The sequence below is a fragment of the Schistosoma mansoni genome, chromosome W (genome assembly GCF_000237925.1).
Source record: "Schistosoma mansoni strain Puerto Rico chromosome W, complete genome".
Taxonomy (NCBI): domain Eukaryota; kingdom Metazoa; phylum Platyhelminthes; class Trematoda; order Strigeidida; family Schistosomatidae; genus Schistosoma; species Schistosoma mansoni.
In genome coordinates this window covers 10,871,524-10,896,680 of record NC_031502.1, presented here as the reverse complement: position 1 = coordinate 10,896,680, position 25,157 = coordinate 10,871,524, and the positions used below count along the sequence as shown (strand labels likewise).

The 25,157-nt window shown below is 31.6% G+C and overlaps 1 protein-coding gene across 1 annotated transcript in view; it reads left to right on the top strand.

Annotated features, from left to right (window-relative positions):
• Positions 1–2,815: 2,815 nt before the first annotated feature.
• Positions 2,816–25,157, top strand: part of Smp_133570 (hypothetical protein) — a gene marked incomplete at both ends in the record, with an annotated part of 27,165 nt that continues 4,823 nt past the window's right edge. Inside the window, 11 exon segments of the mRNA XM_018788517.1 lie at positions 2,816–3,662; positions 3,724–3,758; positions 3,764–4,239; positions 7,830–8,926; positions 11,713–11,762; positions 13,306–13,380; positions 15,540–16,772; positions 17,659–17,742; positions 20,492–20,642; positions 22,188–22,375; positions 24,126–24,223. Coding sequence (XP_018654052.1) covers positions 2,816–3,662; positions 3,724–3,758; positions 3,764–4,239; positions 7,830–8,926; positions 11,713–11,762; positions 13,306–13,380; positions 15,540–16,772; positions 17,659–17,742; positions 20,492–20,642; positions 22,188–22,375; positions 24,126–24,223 — 4,334 coding nt within the window.

Genomic DNA, 25,157 nt, shown 5'->3' with positions numbered 1-25,157 from the left:
AATTATAACAATTGCAAATTTCAATAATAATTTTAATAGTTGAGATCATGAGTCAGTTGAAACTAGACCACCATGGAAAACCTGAAAGTACTGAACGGCCGTTTCGTCTTATTATGGGACTCCTGAGCAGTGCACGTCCACGATCCCGCCTCGAGAGCTTCGAACCCAGGAACTATCAGTCTCGTGTGCTTCAATTGACTGATGGTCTCAACCATTAAAATTATTATAATATCCACAAAAACCACTTTTGATTTCAATTATAAATTCATATTTTGTGACTGTTGGGAGATATGAACTCACTGAAGACATTGGTGAATGGTTGCTCAATTTCGTGGATTGGTTGAAGTTATATATTACCACTGTTGGATGCCAGCTAGCTGAATGGTCTAGAGGTTAAGTGCTCGCGTGCGAGACTGATAGGTCATGGGTTCAAATCTCGCACTGCTGGGGAGTCCCGCAGTAGGACGAAACGACCGTCCAGTACTTCCAGGTTTTCCATGGTGGACTAGCTTCAATTAACTCATGATCTCAACTATATAAAAGGAAAAATATTTTTTAAAATGTCAGTAAGCCATAACTATTGAATGAAGTAAATACAACAATATTTAGTCTACAATATTTTATATTCGATCTTTTATTAATTTATCGATACAATGTATCAAGACGGGAGAATATTAACTTTTTAGTAAACAATGTAAAAAATAATTACATTCATGAATAAGGAATCACATTTTTCTTTTAGTTATTTCAACAAAAAAAAAATCACATAAATTTCTAAAATGAACATCATAAAGTGTACCTCTTTATCTAAAAATGAAAAATGAAACATTGAAGAAAATTACGAACTCTTGTAGTATTGTGATATAACAGCCATCTCTTAAATATGTACATGTCCATTGAAATGAACTTGAGTTTATTAGTTGTACCGTAAGAAAATAAATGAGAGAATTACGAAAATCGTAAAATATTTTAGTTAGAAGAGTAACGAGATGTAGAAGAAATAATATGACTGTATTCTTTCATTGATGGTTATTTTTTAAATAAATTAGTTTTCAACTGAGCTTGTCATTATGCGCTTAAATGTGTTTTGACATTAAATCTTATCCTATTTGTGTTGAATTGAAACACTCAGTATTAAGACAAAAGTCTTAATTAACTTAAGGTAAGCTTTTAGAATATTATTGTTCACTTAATTTATGGTACTAACTGTGCAGTAGTTACTGAAGTTTATTTTTACCCACTTTACATAAACTATGTTCAATAGCAACAATTTATATAGATATGCTGGATAAGTTTTCGATTTCGTTCGATTTCCTATGTTTACGATTTGCTAAGCTAACACCCAGGTATGAACCAATATGAAGATTGTTACACAACTCTCAACTTTAACAATAAGTCAACAGATTTGCTCCATGAACTTCATTGATCATAAACGACAAAAGTTAATGTTTGAAGATATAATGCATCATAAGTGAAAATTTTAAATAAACTACCATTCTTGTCAGTTAATATACTAGTTCTTAATATAAACTTTTCAGATTACTACCATTTCATACATCATAAATAATTTTGTATCACAAAATAATAATATCTACAACCACAGAAACACGAGGAGCACTCCACAACCCATGATAGTGATAATATGAACAGTCTACTTCTGGAAATCCTTGTTTGAACCAATTAATTCTCATGTCTTTATCAAATTTCAAAAAAATTTCATTACAAATTGATATTAGCTTAAAGACGGCGAGGAACAGAGACAGCATGTTAACTATTTTTCCCCAGTGATATATCACATCAGATGACACCACTTTGAAAGTAACTCGAACTGTGTGCATTTGTACGTAAGGAGATTGAATTTCGATGAGCGCTACCATCTCAAAATACCAGATTTGAAAGTTTATTTACCCCTATATATTTTTCAAGTCATATATTGTTAATTGACCCTGGAACCTGAGGAAACATACGGAAAATATGGTCGGGCCATACGACAACATAGTAATATAATGAATAAGGTGTACATGATTGGTTTCTGTTTCGGCACCACAACTCCTTTAAATGACCTTCTGAATACAATGCAACGTAGTAGTTTTAGGGTGCTTTATCAAACAGAGCTAAAACCAAATGTATTATCGGTTTCAATGAATCCTGTAGTTGACTATAATCAATGTCGTTTGAGAGAAAATATTTTGACAAATTAACCTATGTCCTCATTAAAAAATATGATTAACGTAATCTTGTCAAAATCAATTACAACTAAATGTTACTTTAAATACTGTAAGATAAAGTTCATTATCGGATAATTATCAGATAAAGAACTTTACATCTAACTATCAGTCTCTTCCAGATTCCATTCAGCTGAACGTTTGTCAACGCGAGCTCAGAATTTGCCAAATATTTACAGTGAATTTTGTTTCAGCCTTCAGATAAATAATAATTATTATATAAACATATTTTCTTATATTTCAGCAAAATATCCTGAGTCCCACTGTGAGAACCAAATTGGTGTGAACTTTACTGAGTAACATCATTTTCATCAGTTAACTCATCGAAATATTCTTTATTTGCAAGTTGCTTGTATAATTAAATATAATGGAATTTATGCAACAGTCATTTTAACTGAAATATATATCGTCGAGTGAAGTTCATTGAGTTCCAGATCATCGAATGCACCTGATCTTGGTCTTAGTTATCGAATAAGCCAAATACTATAGTTTCACACAATCGAAATTCCTTATATTCAAATTACAGTATGCTATGTGGAATAAGTAACTCAGTTAGTTCGCATGAAATTGCAAACACTAGTACTTTGACCATGAAAAATCATAAGCATAACAGGATTCCTTCAGAATTTCCTAATAATCACTTCAATAAAATTCAAATGCTCAAAATGGAAACTGGTAAACGCTCACCAGCAGGTTATTCCTGGGTCCCAAATGAAAAATTCGGCATTCGACCTCAATCACTTGGGTTATACCAGTCAAATCCTATGTTACATGACCAGAAAAGCCTAGCATCAAATATTAACCAACCAGATTCTTCACATCGACCAACAATTCTAAGCCCAGATATTAGTAGAAAAGAGGATTTTAACAGTAAGTCTTATTTCAAGAAAAGACGTGGAACCTTTGATAACAACAATAAAAATGCTACTGTTCCAACAAGTTTGGTGTCTCCGAATATTACTTATAATAGTAATAATACTTCTAAAAATGAGAAATCCAAAACTAATCTTCCATATTTTCAATCATCTCATCTAAAGAAAAGTACGTCAAGAACTTCGAGTAAGGAAAGTATCAGAGAACGTAGCCCTGTGAAATTGTTATCTGCTAAAGAAACACATTTTCTGAATTATAATGCGGTGGGAAATGTACGTGAATCTTATAAATATGGAACGGTAGTGAATAAATATAAAGAAAAGAGTCAGTCAATATCAGATGAAACAACCAAAGTATCTCAGTCACGATCTGCTTCAACACCATCAAGAAAATTACCACAAGATGAAGAAAAAAGCACTAAGAATGCTGAATTTCAAAAGTATCATGAACCACAACTAAGCAGTTCACAAATAAAACCACATGAAGCTAATAAATTGATAAAAGACGGTAATAATACTCAAACTTTATCCAAGAAAAATGAGTTGCAAAATGTAATTTCTCCAAGTATTATTTCACAGAGAACCGACCATTTAAACATCGCTTCCTTTCTTGCTACATCATGTAGCAATACACCCACATGGTCAACTAATCCAATCCCAATAAATGTCTTAACGAATAGTAGTGTTGCGAGATTGTGTGACTTGACAGATCCCACAGACGCATTCAATTCCAATAAACAAAGTTTAACTCTTGACAATTATATTAACAATGATTTAGATGAACTCACTCAGTTACAAAGTGTTTATTCTCAAATCACACATAAACAGAAGAGTAAACAAAAATATAATTTACCTAATTCTAACTCTGCAGCATCTAGCTTATCCGCTGGAGATGATAGGACATTTTGCGATAGTGGAATATCTTCCTCATCTTATTCCAAAGATAGCGCTTGTACATCGCCTTCTGATCCAAATGCCTATAATCCTATTCCATCCTTAGGAACTAATGAATGGGTATCTACATGTAAAATACCGTGTGATAAAGAATCAATATTTGATTCAAACTCTCACCAAAAACAAAATCAAGGAATACCATTATCGAAATCTTCACGTATTCCAAGCATTTCAAAATTAACGGACAGGTCCAAAATAAATAATTCTACAGAGATGATTGGTTCACAACCAGCTTTCAGTACAATACAACGGACCCAGAGACTTAAAACAGTTGGAAAGTCGACCAGTCAATCAGGCAAAGAAGTTACTTCAGTTATTGCGCAAAACAACGACTTTGATTCACAGAGTCCTTCACTTAAATTTTATCATGACGTTAATTCATCAAATAAAATTTCCCAATCAACAAAACATTTACATGATAATGCTTCTAGACTCCATTCTACACCAGGTTCTTTAAATCCAATGGTTTCAAAACGTCCGAATAAAATCTTTATTAATTCAGCTGGTGATGAGGTTAGTAAAAGTGAGACGATGAATGTTAAAATACATAATAATACTAATACTACTAATAATGATAATAAAACAAACACTGTTGCTTTGAATAATACCAAGAATGATGCTCATAACTGTAATATTGATAAAGATTTGCGTCCAGACAATTTGATTAAATCAGAACCACATAGATCAAATGAAAAAATCGATGATATTCAATGTAATCAACTAAATCAGATGTATGTTTCTGACAAAATGAATAAACAGCACAAACATGTTTATCAGCAATTGAAACTTTTAAATGACCAACAACACAAGATTAGCCAAGACCAATCATCACCTATTATCTCAGAATGCAATAAAGGTAAAGTTAAAAGAGATAATGGGAAATCAACAATTCTTTATGATGAACCATCTTTGAAAATAACATGTAGTGAACTTGGACAACTTACTTATACAAATGAAGTAAATAGGTAAGTTGAATAAAATGTTTCCATTCTCTTACAGATCCACCAATACCCTAGGAGGAAAACAATGTTTCTTAAAAATCTAAGGTAGAACAGATAAAGTAAATAGTGAAAAATGCACAGTAAAAAGTACTGACTATACTGTGCTTTAAAACTTAGACTATCTTGGATTTAATCTGGGTTACACAGACCTCACAGTGACACGTCGCTGCATAACTTCTTAAGCCAACTTTTTCGGAGCTTCATGACAATGCTTCAGATGGTTTTCTACATGATCCTCAAACTTTTCTTAGGATTTAATTCCCGATAATCATAAAACTTTGTTGTAATGCTGAAAAGTGAGATTTTAATACACAATGATTCGTCTCAACAAAGTATTTGAATCAGTCAAATAGAAAGATATGTGATCTTAATTATTTAAAAACTAAACAAATAAAAGTGAACGAAATTGTTTTCAACTCAGTGGTCATTAGGCTTTAACATGAATATTGGCGTGAAAATATTAAAACAATCAAGGCAGTTTATGAGTCAATAATCACAATGGAATAAATTACAAAGAAGTATTCATGTATATTAGAGAAAATCCTAAAGGCAATCTGATTGAAAACATTATTATATAAACGGAGAATGTCCTTTTCAATAACCTTTCATTCTATAGTTAGAATTATGTAGCCTGCTAACTTCCTGTATGCGATAAAAGACACCATATTTAATGTTTCTAGATAAGTTAAACATTTTACTTTATTGTACATAGAATGTGCATAAAGTATGGAGGTTACTAAGATCTCATTACCACATTCCAAATGTTGTTCAATAAAATGAAGTTATTTATAAGTATTCAAAGTTCCTTAAAGTTGTTCTCATAATTCCTCATACACGAATTCATAGCCTGATATTATATCAGTCAATTCATGTGGTTAATATTTCGAATAGTGTTAAAGTCTCGGTGACTTATAATCGACTTTTCTCAATCAGCCTAACCTAAATGTGATATGACGGAAAGGGAAGGCAAAATTACATTTTTTTAATCGTCATGATTCTATGTATTTAAATTGTAAAGATTTATCTTGTCATGATCATTGATGAGATCTACCTAACTAGATTTTTGGAATTTACCACATGATTATTTGTCTTGGACAAAACTTACTACTTGTGAGTAGCTCATGTCCACACGAAAAATATACTACTGCTAATTTTGAACAGAGTAACTAATTTGATTTAGAAAAACTTTTTTTCACTTATATTTTTGACATCCATCTAGAATAAAAGAAACACTTTGCCAACCATTGAGAACTAAACATCAATCAAGCTGAAGTAACATAGTTCAGAGTATAAGTGTTTAGTATTGTTAATGAAAATAAATAAGGAAGTAATCCAAAAATGCAGTAGAATAGGACTGTCATAATGTTTAAAAGCTTTATCTAGTCTTTAAGTTTAAACTAGTTGTTATTATAACTGTGGATTGAATAACAACTATCAAATTAGTGAACAAAATTTGATAACTGATAAGATATTGAGAGCAGTTAGGTTAGAATTCAACGTACGACCAAAACAAATTTAAACTTTATATAATGACTAAGAGTTCATTCTAATCTATTTAAATCAAAGTTCTAGTGAACATTTAGATCACAACAATGAGAAGAGCTGTAACACTTTATTCTTATCCCAGCTAATACTTTTAATAAGTGATAAGTCTTCCAACTGAAATCTCGAATCGGCTTCCTAAGCGCTTCTAATAACAACAGACTAATTCTACACGGCAACTTGAACACAAGAGAAAAGGTGCAAAATTCGGAAAGACCGCTTTACTCTAAGGTTAGTTTATTTACAGAAAATTGAGGGTATTGATAGTATTTCAAATGGCCCTAGGCTTCCAGAAGTTTCTGGAACCATGCTAAATATAGTAGCAGGATATGTAATTATCCAACCGGAAATGTAACATGTGACTCTTCACATTCTACATGTTTCTGAGAAACTTCTATTCAGTGCTGATCAAATAAAATGTTTCCCAGCGTTTTCAGGCCCTCTCCGGACTTCTTCTAGAAATGGTTCGGATCTCCTCAACAATAAAAAAAATATTAATGATTTTATTAGATAATATCTTTATAAGTTAGAACTTATGCTATAAGCAACTCATAAAATTATTCTAGAGTCAGTTCGACGTTTTACACACGTACAATGAACCAAATTGAAACATAAAAAAAACAACGTTCAGGAAACAAATAGTCCTTGGAGATCATAGCTAAACCAAACAACAGTGACTATTTAGTGAACTTGGATCTCAGAAATTACACTGTAAATAATCCACTTTATCCAACTACCTCTTGGAATTTTACTGTATCAGTAATATTCACCCGACGACCTTGGAACTAGATTAATTGATTATAGTCAACAAATTTTATCTGCAATTTTGGGGAACTTTACGCTTTCCACTGGATTCAAGCCACCTGAAAGTTTGACATTGAGCTACATCCATTCTACTGATCTGCTTCAGAAGTAACGTATTTACAATAATTAGTTACGAAGTTCCACTCATCTCTTCTCTCTCTGGTTCTTACAGTCAGTCAAATTCTGTCTCTGAATCATAGATCATACTAAGAGGTATAAAGTATGACTTAATTAAATCTATTAGTCAATTCGGATTATCTAAAAAAGTCTCACATTAGGTAAACAAATTAAATAGAGAACTATAAAAAATTTGAAATGACGTCCTCACTATGTTGATATATTTTTCTGTTCACTTTCTAGTTTTCTGTTTGTATTTCAAGGGAAAATTGTTTGGGTGTGTTTTTCATTCAGTTTATTCTTTCTTATCTCAGTTACTTTAAACCGTGCAGCCAAAGTGGAGTCATTCCAAGACCCAGGGAGTTTTTCAGTCTAATCACATCAGAAAAACCAGTTAGTGGTCAGAAGAAATCGTTTGATATTAAACCAATTAAATCAGCCGTAGTTACTAGTGAACCTGAAATATCTCTCTTGTCAAAAAGTTTACCGGGTGTAGGAGCAGAGAATCCATACCATATGCCGGCTGACTTCACAAATGATCCCGACTTACTATTGTCATCCCTTTCTAAACTGAGTTGTGATCCATGTTTAGGAGATAATTCGTGGGATCAGAATTACTTCTCTGATGTTGAAAGTGAATATGCTGCACTAGAATTAATACTACCTATACCAAAACGTGAAAGTTTGACGGAAGCGGAAATTGCCCTGGAATTAGACAAAAAATTATCAGAAGCTATACCAGATCAAGTATCGGGTGCGTTTGTGAATATTATAAATCCGAATACTTCATTGGCTAACAATGCGGTTTCCTCGGGAAAGTGTTTAGAGCCTGGTTACTTTTCGGATACAGAAGCCATATTTTCATCTCAGCGCAAGTTCAAACCGTTATCTGATCCTAACAACTGCAAACTTCCTATCGCTTCCGTAGCCCCAATAATGTCTACACAACCAGCTCCTTTTAAGAATGTGTTGGACGAAAATCAAAAACGTTTATTTGCCCCTAGTAACCTAAACCTGAAGAAGCATGAACTTTCAAGCCCTTCACAATGCACTTCAAAAATTGATGGTATGATGCAAATGCAAGAAATAAAATGGCCAAGACTCTGTAGTCTACAGAATCTTGTTCAGGGTGAAAACAAAGGTCGACTGAGACATTCTAGTAATCACCACGAAGCAATTAACAAAACCTCTCTTCCAGTTACAAACTGCACTATAGGTACAGGGCCACTTAGTCAAATTAAACTGCCCTATCCAACTGCATCCATGATGGTCAATGTGGGTTCACTGAACGATATAACTGCGAAATCTGGTGCTTCAAATTATGAAGGCCAGAGAAAAGGAATACACAATACATACTCTGAATTAGATCAATGCAAAGCAAATGGTAAATTAATAAATGGCGATTTAAATGGTAAATGTTTTCATATAATCATTTAGCATTCTCTTCAAGTTAATGAAAATCATGTAGCATATTGATACTTTCTAAACTTTCGTGAGAGAGTCTAATGAAGGTTTGATCCCGTTCAGTAATCTACTTGGTATAGCTATTTACTTAAGTCGTATAAACAAACAGGTTTACATCAGTGACTGATTTGTTACAAAACAAAACGAATTAAGGTTTTTAAAATTTTTGGAGATATAGAAGAGGAGAATAAAGATAACAGCAAAATGGTACTAGTATGAAGGCGAACTAGCCAAAATATAGTTGCGTTGGGAAAAATTGAGGGGGATATCAAAATGCATATTTACGTTAGTTTAGAGATAGATGTGCTGAGGCTACCAAGATTTTTATTTTAGTTGTCTTTTCTATTTCCCATAAGTTAGTTTCATTAACGCAGGATACTTCAGCTTGTGTGTAATACATCAAAGTACTGTTTTACATAATGCAAAAAACTAAATTTTCCCAAACAATAAATAGATTGAGAGTTTAAAGATACTTCAAGAAAAATAGAATGCAACAGAAAATTAGTCTGTTTTGCGAAAGCGAAGTGCTAGGTTAAGGAAAGAGGCTCCAATATCGAATTTCAGACTTAAGGTTGGACACATGATTCAAGTGAATAGTCTTAAACTATACATAAAAGTGATATGGAAAACTGTTTGCTTTCAATCTCAATAAAAGTGACGTAAACTCAGCGTTGATAAGTAGCTAATTTCCAATTCTGTGCTGAATGTGATAAAAATTTATTCTAGTTTGATTAAACAATCAAATTTTTCTGCAATACCAATCAAAACTAACTGTTCATGATACTTTACAGAAAGTGACACTGATAGTTAAAATAGGGAAAATAGTTTTCGAATCCGGATCTTATTCACCTTACTACTGACTCACATTTTACAACCAGGTGTACAAACCTTCGAATTATAACAACATGATGAACAAATACTTAGTGCTGTATAATGAATCTAAAAAACATTGTTTTTCATCTACATCAGTTCGTAATTATCACTCATATAAAAGACATATGCAGTCAAATTAGGATCATCGACATCATAATTCTGCTTGATGTGAATGGATTTCCAGAACTGACATCAATAACTTGTTAACTTTAACAAAAATAATATATTTATAATATCTCAATGAGTAGAAAGATTAGTTTTTCAAATTTTCGAAAGTTTCGTGACTCAGTGTTGGATACTTCTTCAGAGAATAAATAGACAAATTAAATTAATCCATGTTCAAATATAACAAAGGTACAAAGCAAGAATATTTGGTGCTATCAATCAAAAAAACAGGTCAGACTAAGTCAATGTCATGTCATTCCGATCAAAGTGATTTATGTGAGACATGTTTGTGTATTTGTGTGTGTATGTTAATGGATGGAAAATGTGACATTTGTGATGTGAAAGGATAGAGTTTAATTTGTACGTACGTTAATGGTATGAGATGTGAATAGAATCAGATATGGTAGATCAAATAGGTGGTCCAAGTCATATGTATAGTAGGACCTTCTTTTCTATTGAGGTCAGTAGAATTAAACAATATATGGAACACTTCAGCTACTCGTCTTTCTTTGCAGTTGGAATAACCTTTTTGTATTATTTTGATATTTTTAACATTAACTTGATGGTTATTGAAAATGTCATGGACTGCTACTGCCGATTTAATTTGGAGTCTTTTCAGTTCTACAGGATTATTAGGTGGCTTTTTGTGTACTTAAGATATTCTTTGGGTCGAGCCACGATTTCACGAGATTACTCCTCAATATAGAAGGCATTACAATCGACACATTCTAATTTGTAGACGCTATTCCGTGTTGACATAAAGGGGATTTTTTTCTTCTATGTGAACTAAAGCATTTTGAAGGGTGTTAGTTGTTTTGTAGTATGCTTCAATTCTGTGTTGTTTAAAGACTCTGGATTTCTTCTGTTAAACCATGGCAGTATGGTGAAACTAAAGTGCCAATCCATTGTATTTCATTCGGATTATTATTTGACATTAACGCGTCTCGCTTTGTTGTACTTTTGATAACCTTCGTGGGAAGATTATTAAATTGTAAGATGTTAATCATATGCTTTCATCTTTATTGTTTGTCCTCTTCAGATGTAATAATCTTGTTTGCTGTTACAAAGATATTTAGGGCCAAAGAGATTTTTACACTGGATGGATGTGCTGAATTGAAGTTGATATAACGATCTGACTATACTGGTTTTTAGTAGATGGTTAGATTTAGAGCTCCACATAGATCTCTTTTAACTAAGCAGTCTAAAAATAGTAGCTCACCGTGTTCATTTTCATTCTCGTGTGTTGGTCAGTTTAGAAAAAGATTGTAGGTGAGTCTTTTTTAAGACAACAACGGTATCATCTAGATTTTTTGAGCCAAATTCATGGTTTAATGTCACTGGTGAAGATATTTGATTCTATATAGGACATAAACAATTTTATTACAATCGGAGACACGGGGGATCCAAACGATACTCGGTTTGTCTGTTTGTATAATGTTCCACCAAAAATAAATAAAGTTGAATTTAAGCACAATTCTAGGGATTTCATGATTAGATTGATGCTTAAAGGTCATCTGTCAGATAAAGAATGGTCAATTTTTGACTAGATTCTATACTACTGAAAATAAACAGTAAGACATTTCGTCACACTAAGAATATCATGTGCCTACTTAGTACAAATGAATTATATAGCAACAGTTGTCAGTCTTCATGTTCTTAGTGATTTCAAATAAATCCATAATTTATCTCTTTCAGGTGCTGCCTCGGCTCTTAATTGCTCATCAATAAAAAGTGCCGATTTAATGGTGAGTTTATATCCTGGTTTTCACCATTAGTATGATGTAATCATAAATTTAGTTTATTACATAGATAGTTGAAGAATACCGGGAGAATGAGGGCTTTTATTTCAGTATTTTAGTGAAATAATCTTTTGTGACATATGATGTTAATTATTTATCGAATCAAAATTAAAAGTCACAGCATTACACCACCAGCGTTATATTCCATCCTATTCCAGACATTTCAGTTTAGGTGGTCGAAACAATTTGAATGAGTAACTTATATTCAAACTGTATACAATTCATGTAACTCTTTGTGTACAGGTATGATTTTCATTAGTATACTCTGTATCAAGATAGAACCACTTTCTATGATGCTTTAAATAACTAGGTAGCCCGTTAAATCACCACACAATAGTCAGGCTCTAGAGTCTGAAAGACAAAACTGTATGTGATTATTAGATCTCCTTCTGTATAAACTTCAATTCTTTTTGTACAATATGTAAAATAAGTACTATAATACTGCTAATATAAATTTGCGTGCAGCCATGGACTGACAATATAAATGCATATATACAAGTACATATGCTTGTACAAATTAAATGACATTTATGTCTTTCATCATATGATTACTTTCTAATTCATTTTGATTAAAATGTATACAGTTCAGACAAAAGTATGTTATTCTTCTTCTTCTATATAAACACTCTGTTATTATATCAAATTTTAATAAACCAACATCAAAAAGTATATACAAGTATTACCTTGAGATAACACAGTTAATTTGGATATGGTGCTACACATTGCCAACATGCACCTGGAAAACATCAGTTTGCGTGAAAAACAAATATTCATTAGTTTACTGTGTATTTTTAAAGAATTCATAAGAAAACTTGAAGTCTTGTGTCAAACATTTCTTAAAACAGGAAATATGGTAAAATAGAAATGATTTCTTGATTTAAGAACATACACTTCAGTTCTTCCTTACGTTGGATCATCTTTAGCGAATTTAAATGGTATTGAAGTTAACTGAAGTTTAAGATCTTCATGAGTGTACCGGTCATTCTAAGATTGGCTATACGCCCTTCTGATGAGAAATAAAAAAGGAAACTAGGTCTAGAGATTCATGTCAACTTTCTTGAATCATCCAAAACGTCAGATTGTTTTATGCTATAATATTATATTTCACTAATCGATAACTGATGGGTTATCAGTGAAATACTATTTAGCCCTTAGTGACAACTGCATTTCTCTTGTACTATATTGTCTGGTGATCATTGTCAAGATGCTTTTAACTGAAACACCATTTATGAGTTGAATGACAAGAAAATGTGACATAAATATAATGAGGAGCATATATTGATGTGTTGCTCTAAACCATTTTTATACTCATGCATTCATAACCCCAGTATTTAAGTATTTTTAATGTTACTTACTGACATTTCTTACTGATATTTCCACAAGGTTACAAGCGTGGAAATGTGATAAATAATGACCAAAATAAAGAAGGAAACGTCTTTGTAATAAATTCACCTTCCATATATATATAAACTTGCAATTTTAATTGTAGATTGAAAATTTTCGTCAAGAAACTAGGCGTCTACAAGATCATATCGCTGTGCTATCGGGTCATTTATCAGTGAAGGTAAGATTTAGTAGATTTCCTTATGCTAACATTGCACCATATATTTTTCAACTTATCTTTGCTCACTTAGTTTAGCGACGATTTTGGTTTGGCAAGCAATTTTTATTACAAATTGATTTCATATGAAGAACCAGCAAAAGACACAAAACGCCTGAAACTTGTTCTATTATAATTTCAAACTCTATAGTGATGACCTTACAGAAAAAACATACATGACTCCAGCTAAAATCTTCGAGTTCTGGGATCAGCACGATACTAGTTGGTCATTCAGAAATACTGGTCACTGGACCTGAAGACATAAGTTTGAATCCTTATGTCAAGTCGTTGATGCACACTGCTTATGTCCAAAACTATCATGAAATGACTGTTCAGGGCTCAATAATTCTCCAGTTAATGTTAATTAGGACAAATTCCATAAACTTCATGACAATCTACAGACAAACAAATTTTCAATCAGATGATAGTTTCTTGAAAGCAAATCTACCCTTAATAACAAGACATATCTTGTAATACTTTGAAGCTAAGTGTAAGGAGTAGATGAGACTCTTTTGCAGTAATCTTACTGAATCACTTTCTGAAGAACTATCTTAGCTTTGTTTAAATAATATATTTTTCTCATTTACACAGTTGATTAAACTAAATGACTGTTGTGTAATTTCCTCAGCCGGTATTATTCATATTCGATGTGATTAATAGTATGCTTTACCTGTTTATTTCTAATCTTCGTATAGTTTAAAGTAGTGCAACAGTGCTGCGTGAGCATAAAGCATAAAATAATAGTATTAACACTGTTATTGCTATAAACAGATGATTTTTTTAAGTTTTTTATTACATTTTAGGGCATATAGGTTAAGGTACTAATAGAAACATCTACTAAATATATATTGCTCCAAAAGCAAAAGTTAAGAAATTCCACCTATATCTTCATTTTTGTTTATTATACCTTGAAGACGATGTCTTCAAGATTGAATATCATCCAGAAAATCATTGAAAATCATGGAGGTCAATACAGTTATTTCTTGATAGTCTATTCATACCCAAGACCTCATACTCAATCAGTTCCAAGATCTTCAGGTATTAGGGACAGGACAGTTATACCCATGTATTGAGTTGAAATCTAATAATTAACTTTTACTGGTTTCACCAGTGAGATTTAGTTTAAATTGAAAAATAAGTCCATAGAATATAGATGCACTTATCTAGTCTAATTGATTTTAATCAGTGACAAACCTCTCTCTCAAACAAAGATGAATCCCTTTATTAATTTATAAACACATATAAGTTCTGGATATCAGATACACCATTCCATCTCTAAACTACGACAGAGTTATATTGAATTACAACTTGAACATTTTGGTCACATTAATTTAGAATATTTTAACAACACTTGGTACGTAGTATTTAAAAACAAGTATAAAATATCATTATGGTCAAACCACGTGCCAGGACAGAAACATGTCCAAAAAAGCATTATCTTCACGACTATCTATACTTACTGGGAATAGAGTTTATTCAGTATAAGTTAACATAAATATTAGTCAATTTCACATTTACTAAAAATAGCTTTTAGGTGCATTCACCCTGAATCACTTTAAAGGATACAAACTAATATGTTGTTCAGTTGAAAAAAAAGAATATAAAATGACATACTAATGGTAGATATATGATAATACTATTTTACTGATTACTGGACTGACTGACTGGTTGTTTGGGTGAACGAACAGTTGATATAAGAGTTTTAAACATATAAAACACATTTATGATGAAACACATAATTTTGCACTCTATTAAAATGAAAAAAACATAGACCTGGAAAGAAAAGAGTAGAAGTTGACTGACCAATTTTAGCAGGCCGTTCATTCATTGGATGATAAGGAAAAAGGTAATGAATATGTAATATAGTGAATAAAATACGAATGGTTACACAATCATGGACATATGCAGCCGTCTAAACACACAAAAAAGTCTAACTGTGCTTACCATGATATTTAGGTGATTACTAGTTAGGAAAATTGTTCCATCTAACCAATCTACCCATCTTTTTACATGAACAGTGTATAACATAATTAGGTTAAATGTACTCTACTACTTTCCACAACGGATTACGCCATTTACAGATTTATAAAAAACTTAGTTAAATAATACTTTTAATAATGGAGAGATTTTATCCAAATTTTTATTCATACACAAAATCACACTATGAACCATTAGTATCTAATCTCTTGATAAAATCAGAATCTGAACATAGTTGTAAACCGAATACCGATGGAGATGAAATTCATAGCAATGATAACACTAATAACAACACTGATAAGATCAAGTCTGATTGGTATAGTGGCATAGATTGTGAAAATTATTCAGAAAATTCTAATAGAAATGAACAAAAACATACAATCGCTTCGTCTGATATCAACCGTCAGAGAATGTTTAAAACAAAGCAGTCTCGTGGTCAGTTAGTTGATTTAACAATAAACGAATCTCAAAGATGGGCACGCGAAAATTCCGATCCACTAAGACATAATGAATTGATTGATGATGAAATATTAACTGATTATGATTCAATGCGATCAGTACAATCATTTATATCACCTTATATTAAGATAAATGAGCATTTAACGTCTGAACATAAAGTTAAACAAAATGCTAGCTACGGAACTATTGAAAATAATGCAAATAATTTAATTTCAGCGTCATATAGTGATATTCGATGTAATATCATTCCAAATTATCAACATTGTCCTGACCTTATGTCAACATCTTTAACAAAAGACTCATCATTCATTAAACGCAAGTCACGATCGTTACATAAACAATCAAATGATCATGAACTACACTGTACAAATCATATCGATAAAACTGACTCAAACGCTTTATTCGGTAACGGAAATCGTTCAAAGAGATTACCTTCACCGTGTGTTCTGTTGAGAACTGCACAAGAAACAGGTAAAGGTCCTAAATTATTACCAGGTCATGTTCAAAATACAGCAATATCAAATTACGATCTAAGACCTAAACGATTAATTGAAACAGAACGTATGGTTAGACAAGAATTGGCATCTACAAGGCAAAAGTCTGTAACATATAATAATACTATTAGTAATAATAATAGCAATATCTTTTTAAGTAAAAATTGTCGTAAACCAGTTAAACAAACCTCACCAAGATCATTGAAGAAACCATATTTTAATGAGAAAAAACACATTATCCGATCGCTTAATAGAAGTAAATATATTATGTCAGATAAAGGTTTATCTGATAATGAATTACATGAGAATAATTCAACAATATTGATAAATAGTAGAACAAATTTATCATCAAAATTTGAAAATATAACTACCATCTCAAATGAGATGAATTATGGGAATAAAAGTGAGACTGAAAAAATACTGAAGGTAATTATTGTTTAAAAGCTTTTGATTGTTTTTGAACTAAGTTGTACTGTTAATTGTAAAAAGTGAGCTCATAGATTTGGGAGTAAATGTAGACTGAATTATTATAATACAGTGACATTTTCATCAGATGATATATATATATATGAGGTGTAGTCCTGAATATCTGTTTCATTCTAATTTATAAATTTTTCACATCAAACAATTTATTATACACCCCTTTTCTCAAACACCTCATCGATGACGAAGAATGTGGAAGGCATTGGATCGAGATTCGACTGAATTCGGAATTGCAATTTGATGGATTTCAACCTTCTAGTTTGAAGGTATAGTCTTCATTTCAAAATTCTGAACTCTAGGGTTCAATCCTATGTTAATTCTGAGGCCTTCACTGCTGAGGGATCCTGAACACTGGTGGGGGAGACATCCAGTGTCCCTTAATTCTTATAATTACTACGCTAAAATACGTTTCGGATCAAAATTACTTTAAAACTATACAAAGTCATAACATAGAAATTATATGAGTATACCATGTGTGTTTCAAATGAGGTGATGAACGGAATGCAAAGCATTCATACTTGAATAGACGCTTTTTTAACTTTCGACGGTTTTTTCTACTTCCATACTGTGGAATGTCTTAAATCATTTTTAAGCAATTCCATATATAAATATATAAATACATACGTCCTACAAATAAAATAACTTAAAAAAATCAATTATTTACATGGTTACAATAAATTTAGATCTGAAATTATTTTATAAATTATCTAGCTTAGAAAATCTCACTGCCAAAGTTATTATTCATAAACTTCCATCTCCATTTTCTCTCTTCTAATGCATCGAACCACACTGTTTTGTAGTCTTTATGTTTCAATCATTTCTTCGATAGGATAACAAAATTGAAACTTTAGAGGAGACTATGGAAAGTATGGTAGTTCGCATCGAACAACTTCAAGCTTTGGATAACTTCAAGGTATGTTCAGAGTAGAATTATGTTTTAATTATTTTAAAGAGAACAAAATTCTTGTTAACTAGTTGACGTTTTTTGTTATTCAAGTGTTCGGTGCCAGTTTTATTGTTTTGCGGAGTATTATCTTCGACCCAAGTAAAGTAAAAAAAATATAGATAGGGGCTTTTTAAATTGTTATCAAAAAGAAGAAATAATATTCGAGTAGAAAGATTAAATAGTCTCACCATTATTAAACAGATCGTTACCGCCTAATTAGCAAAGAGATGGTCAATAACTGAAATTATACCAAAATAATATTCTCTAATCAGAGGAATGGTATTACCTGTTAATAAAGTGATTTTAAAACTTTTTATGGAAACCCTTCTGTTACGTCTGGCCGATTGTGAACGCTATATTCGCTTCCCTAAGCTAGTTCCGTACCCCCGAGCTAGAACTATACACCGACTTGAAGACCAGAGAAAAGGCACAAAGTGTGTGGGAAGCACTTTACTACAGGGTTCGTTATGTACAGAAAATATAAGGACTTTATAGTAATTTAAGAGTCCTTGAGTTTTACCGAAAATTCTAGAATACTGCTAAACATCGTAGCAGTGCATTAATCAGCCAATCAGGATCTCCACATGTGACTTTTCCATTTTCGTTATTTTAGTAACATAACTTCACATAACTTCTAATTAATCGCTAATTGGTTGAAATGCTCCTTGATAACCCATGAGCTTGTCATGTCGCTTGCGAGAAAACTGCAGGGTCATCCCAACACCTTCGATTCTAAGTTCATTTGTTAATGGTTTGGAAATGATGAACACTTGACAGAAAATACTGCCAACAGGGAAGTTAATATTTACCTAAGCGAAATGGATACGGTTCCAATCCTGCTCCATATAATTCAAGAATTATAGTTTTAAAGGTTATAATATAATAGCTTTTGAAAGGTTTCGCATTTTTTTCTAAAAAAAGTTAATCAACCTTTACTGAAAAAAATGTTTTAACGCAAAAATGTTTATCTATACAACATCTAAAATTTAACGTTATAGATGTAGTTTCAGTTACCCATGGTCATGAGCTTTCCGATAAGCGATTGTAGGCTTAAAAGTTTTATTGAAGTATTGAACATTGATATAATATTTTTGTGACACCTAAATCAACAAAAATTTCTGTTTAAATAAAAACAAACGTTTTTTGACACCTAATTATCAGTAGCATAAAAGAACTAGTTAAAATTGTGATGTACTAACGTTGTTTACGTAGGAAACATGTTACTGGTATTAATTATCTATATTTTTTAAAACAGTTTGGATGGACGAATTAGTGAGTTATTAAAAAGTGTACCTTCCAATATATAACAGAGTGTAACCTAACCAATCGTTTAATTTAGTCGTAAGTAAAGCAATGCATGATTGATCATTTGAAATAAGATACAACGAAGATCTAACGTAGAACTTGTAAAAGTGAACTCATTAATATATATTAAATTATTGAATTTGGTTGGAAATTTGAACACAAAATGATATTATGTGGAAAAACATTAAATACCAGAAATCATCATTTTTTGTACTCAACGCTCAAATATAATATATCAGTTGTTTAGTACTTTGCGTTTTAAAATAGCGTCTCAACTAACATCAACGAATGATAGGGACCACTTTCGAAGTACACACTAGCACTACAAAACCATCTAGCTTAAAATTTTTTTATCGAAGATGAATTATTGAGCTCATTTGCAATACGTTTGATCTTAATGCTTGCAGTTTATGTTGTCTTATAAACTGTCCAATATATAAGCAAAGATGGATAGTGGCTAGCAGTGGATCTAGGACACGCGTTTCGTCATATTTGGGACTGGTCAGCTGGATCTACTTGCATCTCAGAGTTGATGTTCACTCTGGGACTCCAATCCATTACCGTTCGCATCAAACTCCATCGCGTTATTCCCTAAACTACTGAGTCCTGATAGCCATTTACTTGTGCGATGGGGTGAAGTTTAAATTCACTAAGACTGCCGATAAGAAACTGATCAATTGCAGTTCTAAACACCAATGGAAAGATTCAAACGAACAATACCCAGGGAATTTGTCCAATATATGTCTTACTTGATATATGCATACTCAATATGGATAATAAGAAAGCTACCAAATAATCAATGTGATCTAACATGCACGTAAATTAAAGTGAGCAAACCAGTAATAGCTTCATGTTTATTTATTGAGACGAACATTTTTAGAAGTAAGACAGGCTTTTCGTATTTTCGGTTGAAGATAAATTACTGTTAGATTGCCGTTGTAAATGGCCTTTTTATCATAATATTTTCTCTGATACTCATGTTAAAGATACTTAAGTATCTTTTTCAATTAGACATAGCTTTCGAAACGTTTTATGAAAAATTTCTGACCAAGAATCCTATGGTGAATCGAATAAAAAGATTGTCATCATTGTTAAAACACTACGACTACATATTCTCGGTTTTTAAAGGAATAACAGACTGACTATTTCCATTTAGTCATTCCAGAAATTCATGACAGGTTATTTTGAAATAAATCTGATGATGCTTTTAAATTTACACTTAAAATAATAAGGTTTATCAAATTAATATCCTATTTCAAGAAAGGGAAATGTTGAAATTAATCCAAATTAACTTTTCAGTCTTATATTTTATGTTTAGGAACAATAAACACCAATCATATTCACTTGATACTCAACCACAGTTCCTGATGAATTTTTTGTTTTTATACGTGCCAAACTTTTACTATCATAGAATTCAGAAATACACGAGCTACAAAGTATTATAAATCAGCTTCGTGGAGATGATATGAATAGTAAATCTTTGGCCAGCTCTCCGAGCCATTTTCAACCCAAACCGCCAAGATCAACTTCTTGTCGAACGCTTCCTGATGCTATGTATCAAGGTAATTTTAATATGAGTTTAGTGTTTTTTAAGTTGTTTAAATATTAATCATTTGTTGCTGCAAAATGTGGAACGGTTTAAAGAAAAGTAAAGTTTAATTTATCTTAAGAAAGTTGTGAATTTTAGAAAAACTCATCAAGTCTAAGTGATCGTTTGTTATTTAATGATGACAGTTTAGTAGGATGACTTGTATAAATCGATATATGGATAATGCAGATAAGGGTCTCTTTTTGCATGGAAGCTATTAGTGATTTCATTCATATTATAACAATCTGAGAATTTGTTATTCACAATCATTAGCTTGACCAAACCGCATACCGAAGCAAATGAAAAAATACAAATAAGTGTTTTCCCAAACGTCAACAAAAGCCACAGGATTATGAAAACTACAAAAAATAAGATGACAATTCTCAGTTGGATACATTTTAATTTTTATAAGAGACTAAGCCCAAAAATTTCAAACCCCACTGTATCTTTCAAAAATTGGTCCATTTGCTATTTATTAAATCTATTTGAAGTCGCTTATTGTCGCTTATGATTTAATTGACTATCAAATATTTATACTAGAGATTTAGGAAATAAGTGGCTGAATGGTTGTTGAAAAGGCTATTGATTCTTTGGTGTCAAACTATAATAACAGTCAATTTCACTACAAACTGACAAGGTGAAGAAAATTTTATTTTAAAATTTTTCTGTCAAGTACTAATATAGACTGGAAATTAGCGAGAAAGAGGACATTTGTTTGGTACTCGTGGATATTGTAAATCAATGATCCCAAATAAAATCGGGCTAAATACACCCACATACTACAAGGTATACAATGAATTTAGGGGACTGAACAGGAAACAACCGGTTTACATTTGTAACTTTCATTAATTCATGATCAAGAACAACGAACTTTCATTGTCAACAACTGTAATATGATATACTTGAACTTCACTAAACATTAAGTTCTATGAAATCCCAGTAAATCTTTTCAAATATAATTACTGATGATTACAAAACTAATGTTTATAAAGGTGTTTTAGGGTGGTTGAGTTTAATATGAAGCTGGTTTTCATCATAGGCTAACATTAATTGTATAGTAGTCGTGATATTTACTAAAGTTGTAACAATGAACTTCGGATTTCGACTGAGCAACATAAAATCAACGGATGAGCTGGAGTGCCCAAAGGTTTTATTTTCACAAGGTTATATAATATGGTAGGTTTTCCCTGCCTATGTGTTAAAATTATGTACTCCATGATCTTCTATGACTTGGCAGGTGGTCAGTCCGTGGTGGAAATAAACATCCAATTGAACACGATTTACATGAGCTACTCAACTAAAAGGCTTGAAAATGTTTGATCATACATTTAAAAAAGTGTATTTTTATGCTTTTGATTATCACATGACGGTAATAATTTCACAGAAGTCAATATCATCTCTTCTCGTTTAGTTTTTGTGTGTAAGGTCTATAAAATTTGATTTTTTTATCAGTCCCAAAATATATTTTAACTCTACTATTATGATTGTTCGTTTTTTCATCTGAAAAATGTGTCTAAAGATCTTCAAGATGCAATAAGTCTAAACAGTTTTACGAGCGGGACAAGTGCTGGTAGTCAGGATCCTTCGATACACTCACAACAAAAACAGAAAACGAACTCAAAATCTGACGACAAATGTTCCAGTCAAATTGATAGCAGTGCATCAGCATTAGATACCGAGAGATCATATGTTAAACACTCACATTGGGTATGTATAGTATTCAACCATGAAGCTTTTTATGTTTGGATTATTCAATCATTGTTTTGTATCACTGATAATTGAGTACAACCAAGCATTGTTTAAATGATGTTATAAAAATGACAATAAAACATCTGTAATTTTGTTCTTCCTTGGATTCTTCAGTAATGTCCAGTTTCACTTCTAGGATCCATTCGGGAAGTTAAAACTTCTTAGCAAGAGTTTCCATAAAGCTTCTTAACAGAAGGAAGATAGTGAACACTTAAAAGTTTATTTGACCTCATTTCCCAGAAATCTCTTTCTATTATTCTTGATTTACAAAACAAATATTTACAAATGAGCATTCTAATTTAATGAATGTCAGAGAAAATTCCACTCTTTGACGTCCGTATTAGTTGTGGCTGAAAATTTGTCAAAATTGACGGAAAATTATTTGAGGGCCCATGTAAATTGTCCCTACATGTTTCCATTTAATGTGCATTAAAAGAAATATGAAGTCAATTTTACTCGACATTCAAATTATTTTTTCTACTATCGAACAGCTTGAGAATAGTTTCTTTAGTTCAGATCAGTTTAAGTTATCACTTCTAAATAGAACAAACATCTTAAAAATTTTTTGTACATACGTTATTTACGAGACATATGCCTTATGTAATCATTTACAATTATAATAACAAAAAATAGTTCCAGTTGTATCTATACTTATTTTTCAGACAATTTAAAGACAGTTTTTATTTTAAACAGATATCAACTAGATAACTATTTAAAATTAGGTGCTAATGAGGTGTCTGGTTCAAGTTTGGAAGTGCCTAAAAGTGCATGTTTACGACCGTGCATAGAATGAAACCTAAGGTTCTTAGGGCTCTCGGGTAACATTGGATTGTTGAGTCTTCGAGTTTACTCACATTTTTAATAAGTTAGTTCGCAATACAGTGTGACTGTTATTCAATATTTTATTAAGCGTTATACACTTCATTTGCCTCACCAATTTACTGACAGAAATGAATAACCTAAATCACTTAATATTGTCATTTAAATATAATGCAAATCGATATCCCTATTGAATCTTACCACTGGAATTAAATTGTACCTACGTTAATTTCTAGTTCTAAACGATTGAAACTTTTCTAATATAAATAGAAACTAATGTGAACTCGATAGTACAATTTACGACACCACGACACTTTAGCCTTAATAATCCACACACCAATAAGAACCTAGAGAAAACGGGACCTCCAGGATAGTTTTATATTTCGATTAAAAGTTGAAATTGAAGTACAGCAACTGTGCACACCTAACACAAAAAGTGACATTGGAACACAGGAAAATCAGTAAACCAAAAGCGATAACAACCAATCAGGAAATAATGGTCGTGCTGATATATGGGTTTTAAAAATCCGTATTTCTGTTATCTTTAAAGGAAAGCAATTAACATTTGTCAACAAAAACTAAGTAACCTGAAGACTTCTTAGAAGTATCTTTATTTTTAAGCGTTTTATTCATGAACTAATTGTCTGCCATTCGTTTGGCAGTGAAGACTTTCAAGACCAGTAGTCAAACATTTGTACCATTAGCTATATCCACTTATCAATATATCTGTAGAATATAGACCTAACGTTGACTTCAGTGAAATTCCCTGATCTGAATTTGAAAAGTTTTACCCAAATACTTACAAAATATTATTACTGTCTGCTAAACAAAGTTACGTTTGCACTTAGAATTATTTTGTTTCTTTTCTCATTCCGTTGCACACTTACAGTTACGCGCATCCTTTAGCAAAGCTTTTAGGAAAAGAGCGAAAAGTAACATACGTCCAAATGATTCAGAAATTTTAATGAATGGCAGCAGTACTACAAAGTGAGTAGCGTCCACGTTGATTATTATACATTTTCTACGTTTGTCATATTTAACGTTAATTAAACAGAATACCCTAGCACCTATCAAACGAATGTTTTACAATTTCATGAAACTATTCACAATTTTTAGCACATAGTTTGAATTTTAATTTAAATTACTAGCGTCCGTATTTTAAACTGAATGGTTAAGTAACATATTAGTGTTTTATGTAATTTAAAAATAATCACCGAAAAGTAATAAACAAGAATTGTACACTTTATGAAATTCATCAGAAAGATGTAAATAAAACAAGCACTAATTCTATCCTGACATTTTAACTGTCTGATTGTGAGTGAACATAAATTTCTCTTGAAGTTTCAGTTAAGCCCCATAAAGTTTTCACACAAAACCTTCAGTATCAGCTACCCAACTTTATTAACTGCATGGTTTCGCTTATACTTTATGCAGTCAGTTAATGTAATATTCTAAGGACAGAATTTATGCAAATCTAAAATTTTATAAGAAAGTAAATGTAACATTAGCTTCAATTAAGTCACCGTACAGCATTTAGCATGCTGAATCCGTATTACCAAGCAATTATCAACTTCATATGTTTTTATAATCACTTCATTTACCTGGTGTGGAATTTGTATATAAAATCATTCTAGTTACCATTATCTGTTAGTGAAACAATGAATCTCATGGACAGAGAGCAAACAAAAATATAAAAAGTGGTTGATTAAGCAAATAACATATTCAGTATATTGTAATGCATTTTGATAAAAATATTAAAGATGAAATGTTGTCTTTAGCTAATGGTATATCGATTTCGAGGAAACCTATAGAAAATATATCACTTTCATTTATGAATTTCAACATCAACATACTTTAATCTGAAGGGGTTTTGTGGAGATTTCAGTATTTTCATAGTTGAAATCATGAGTCAATTGAAGCT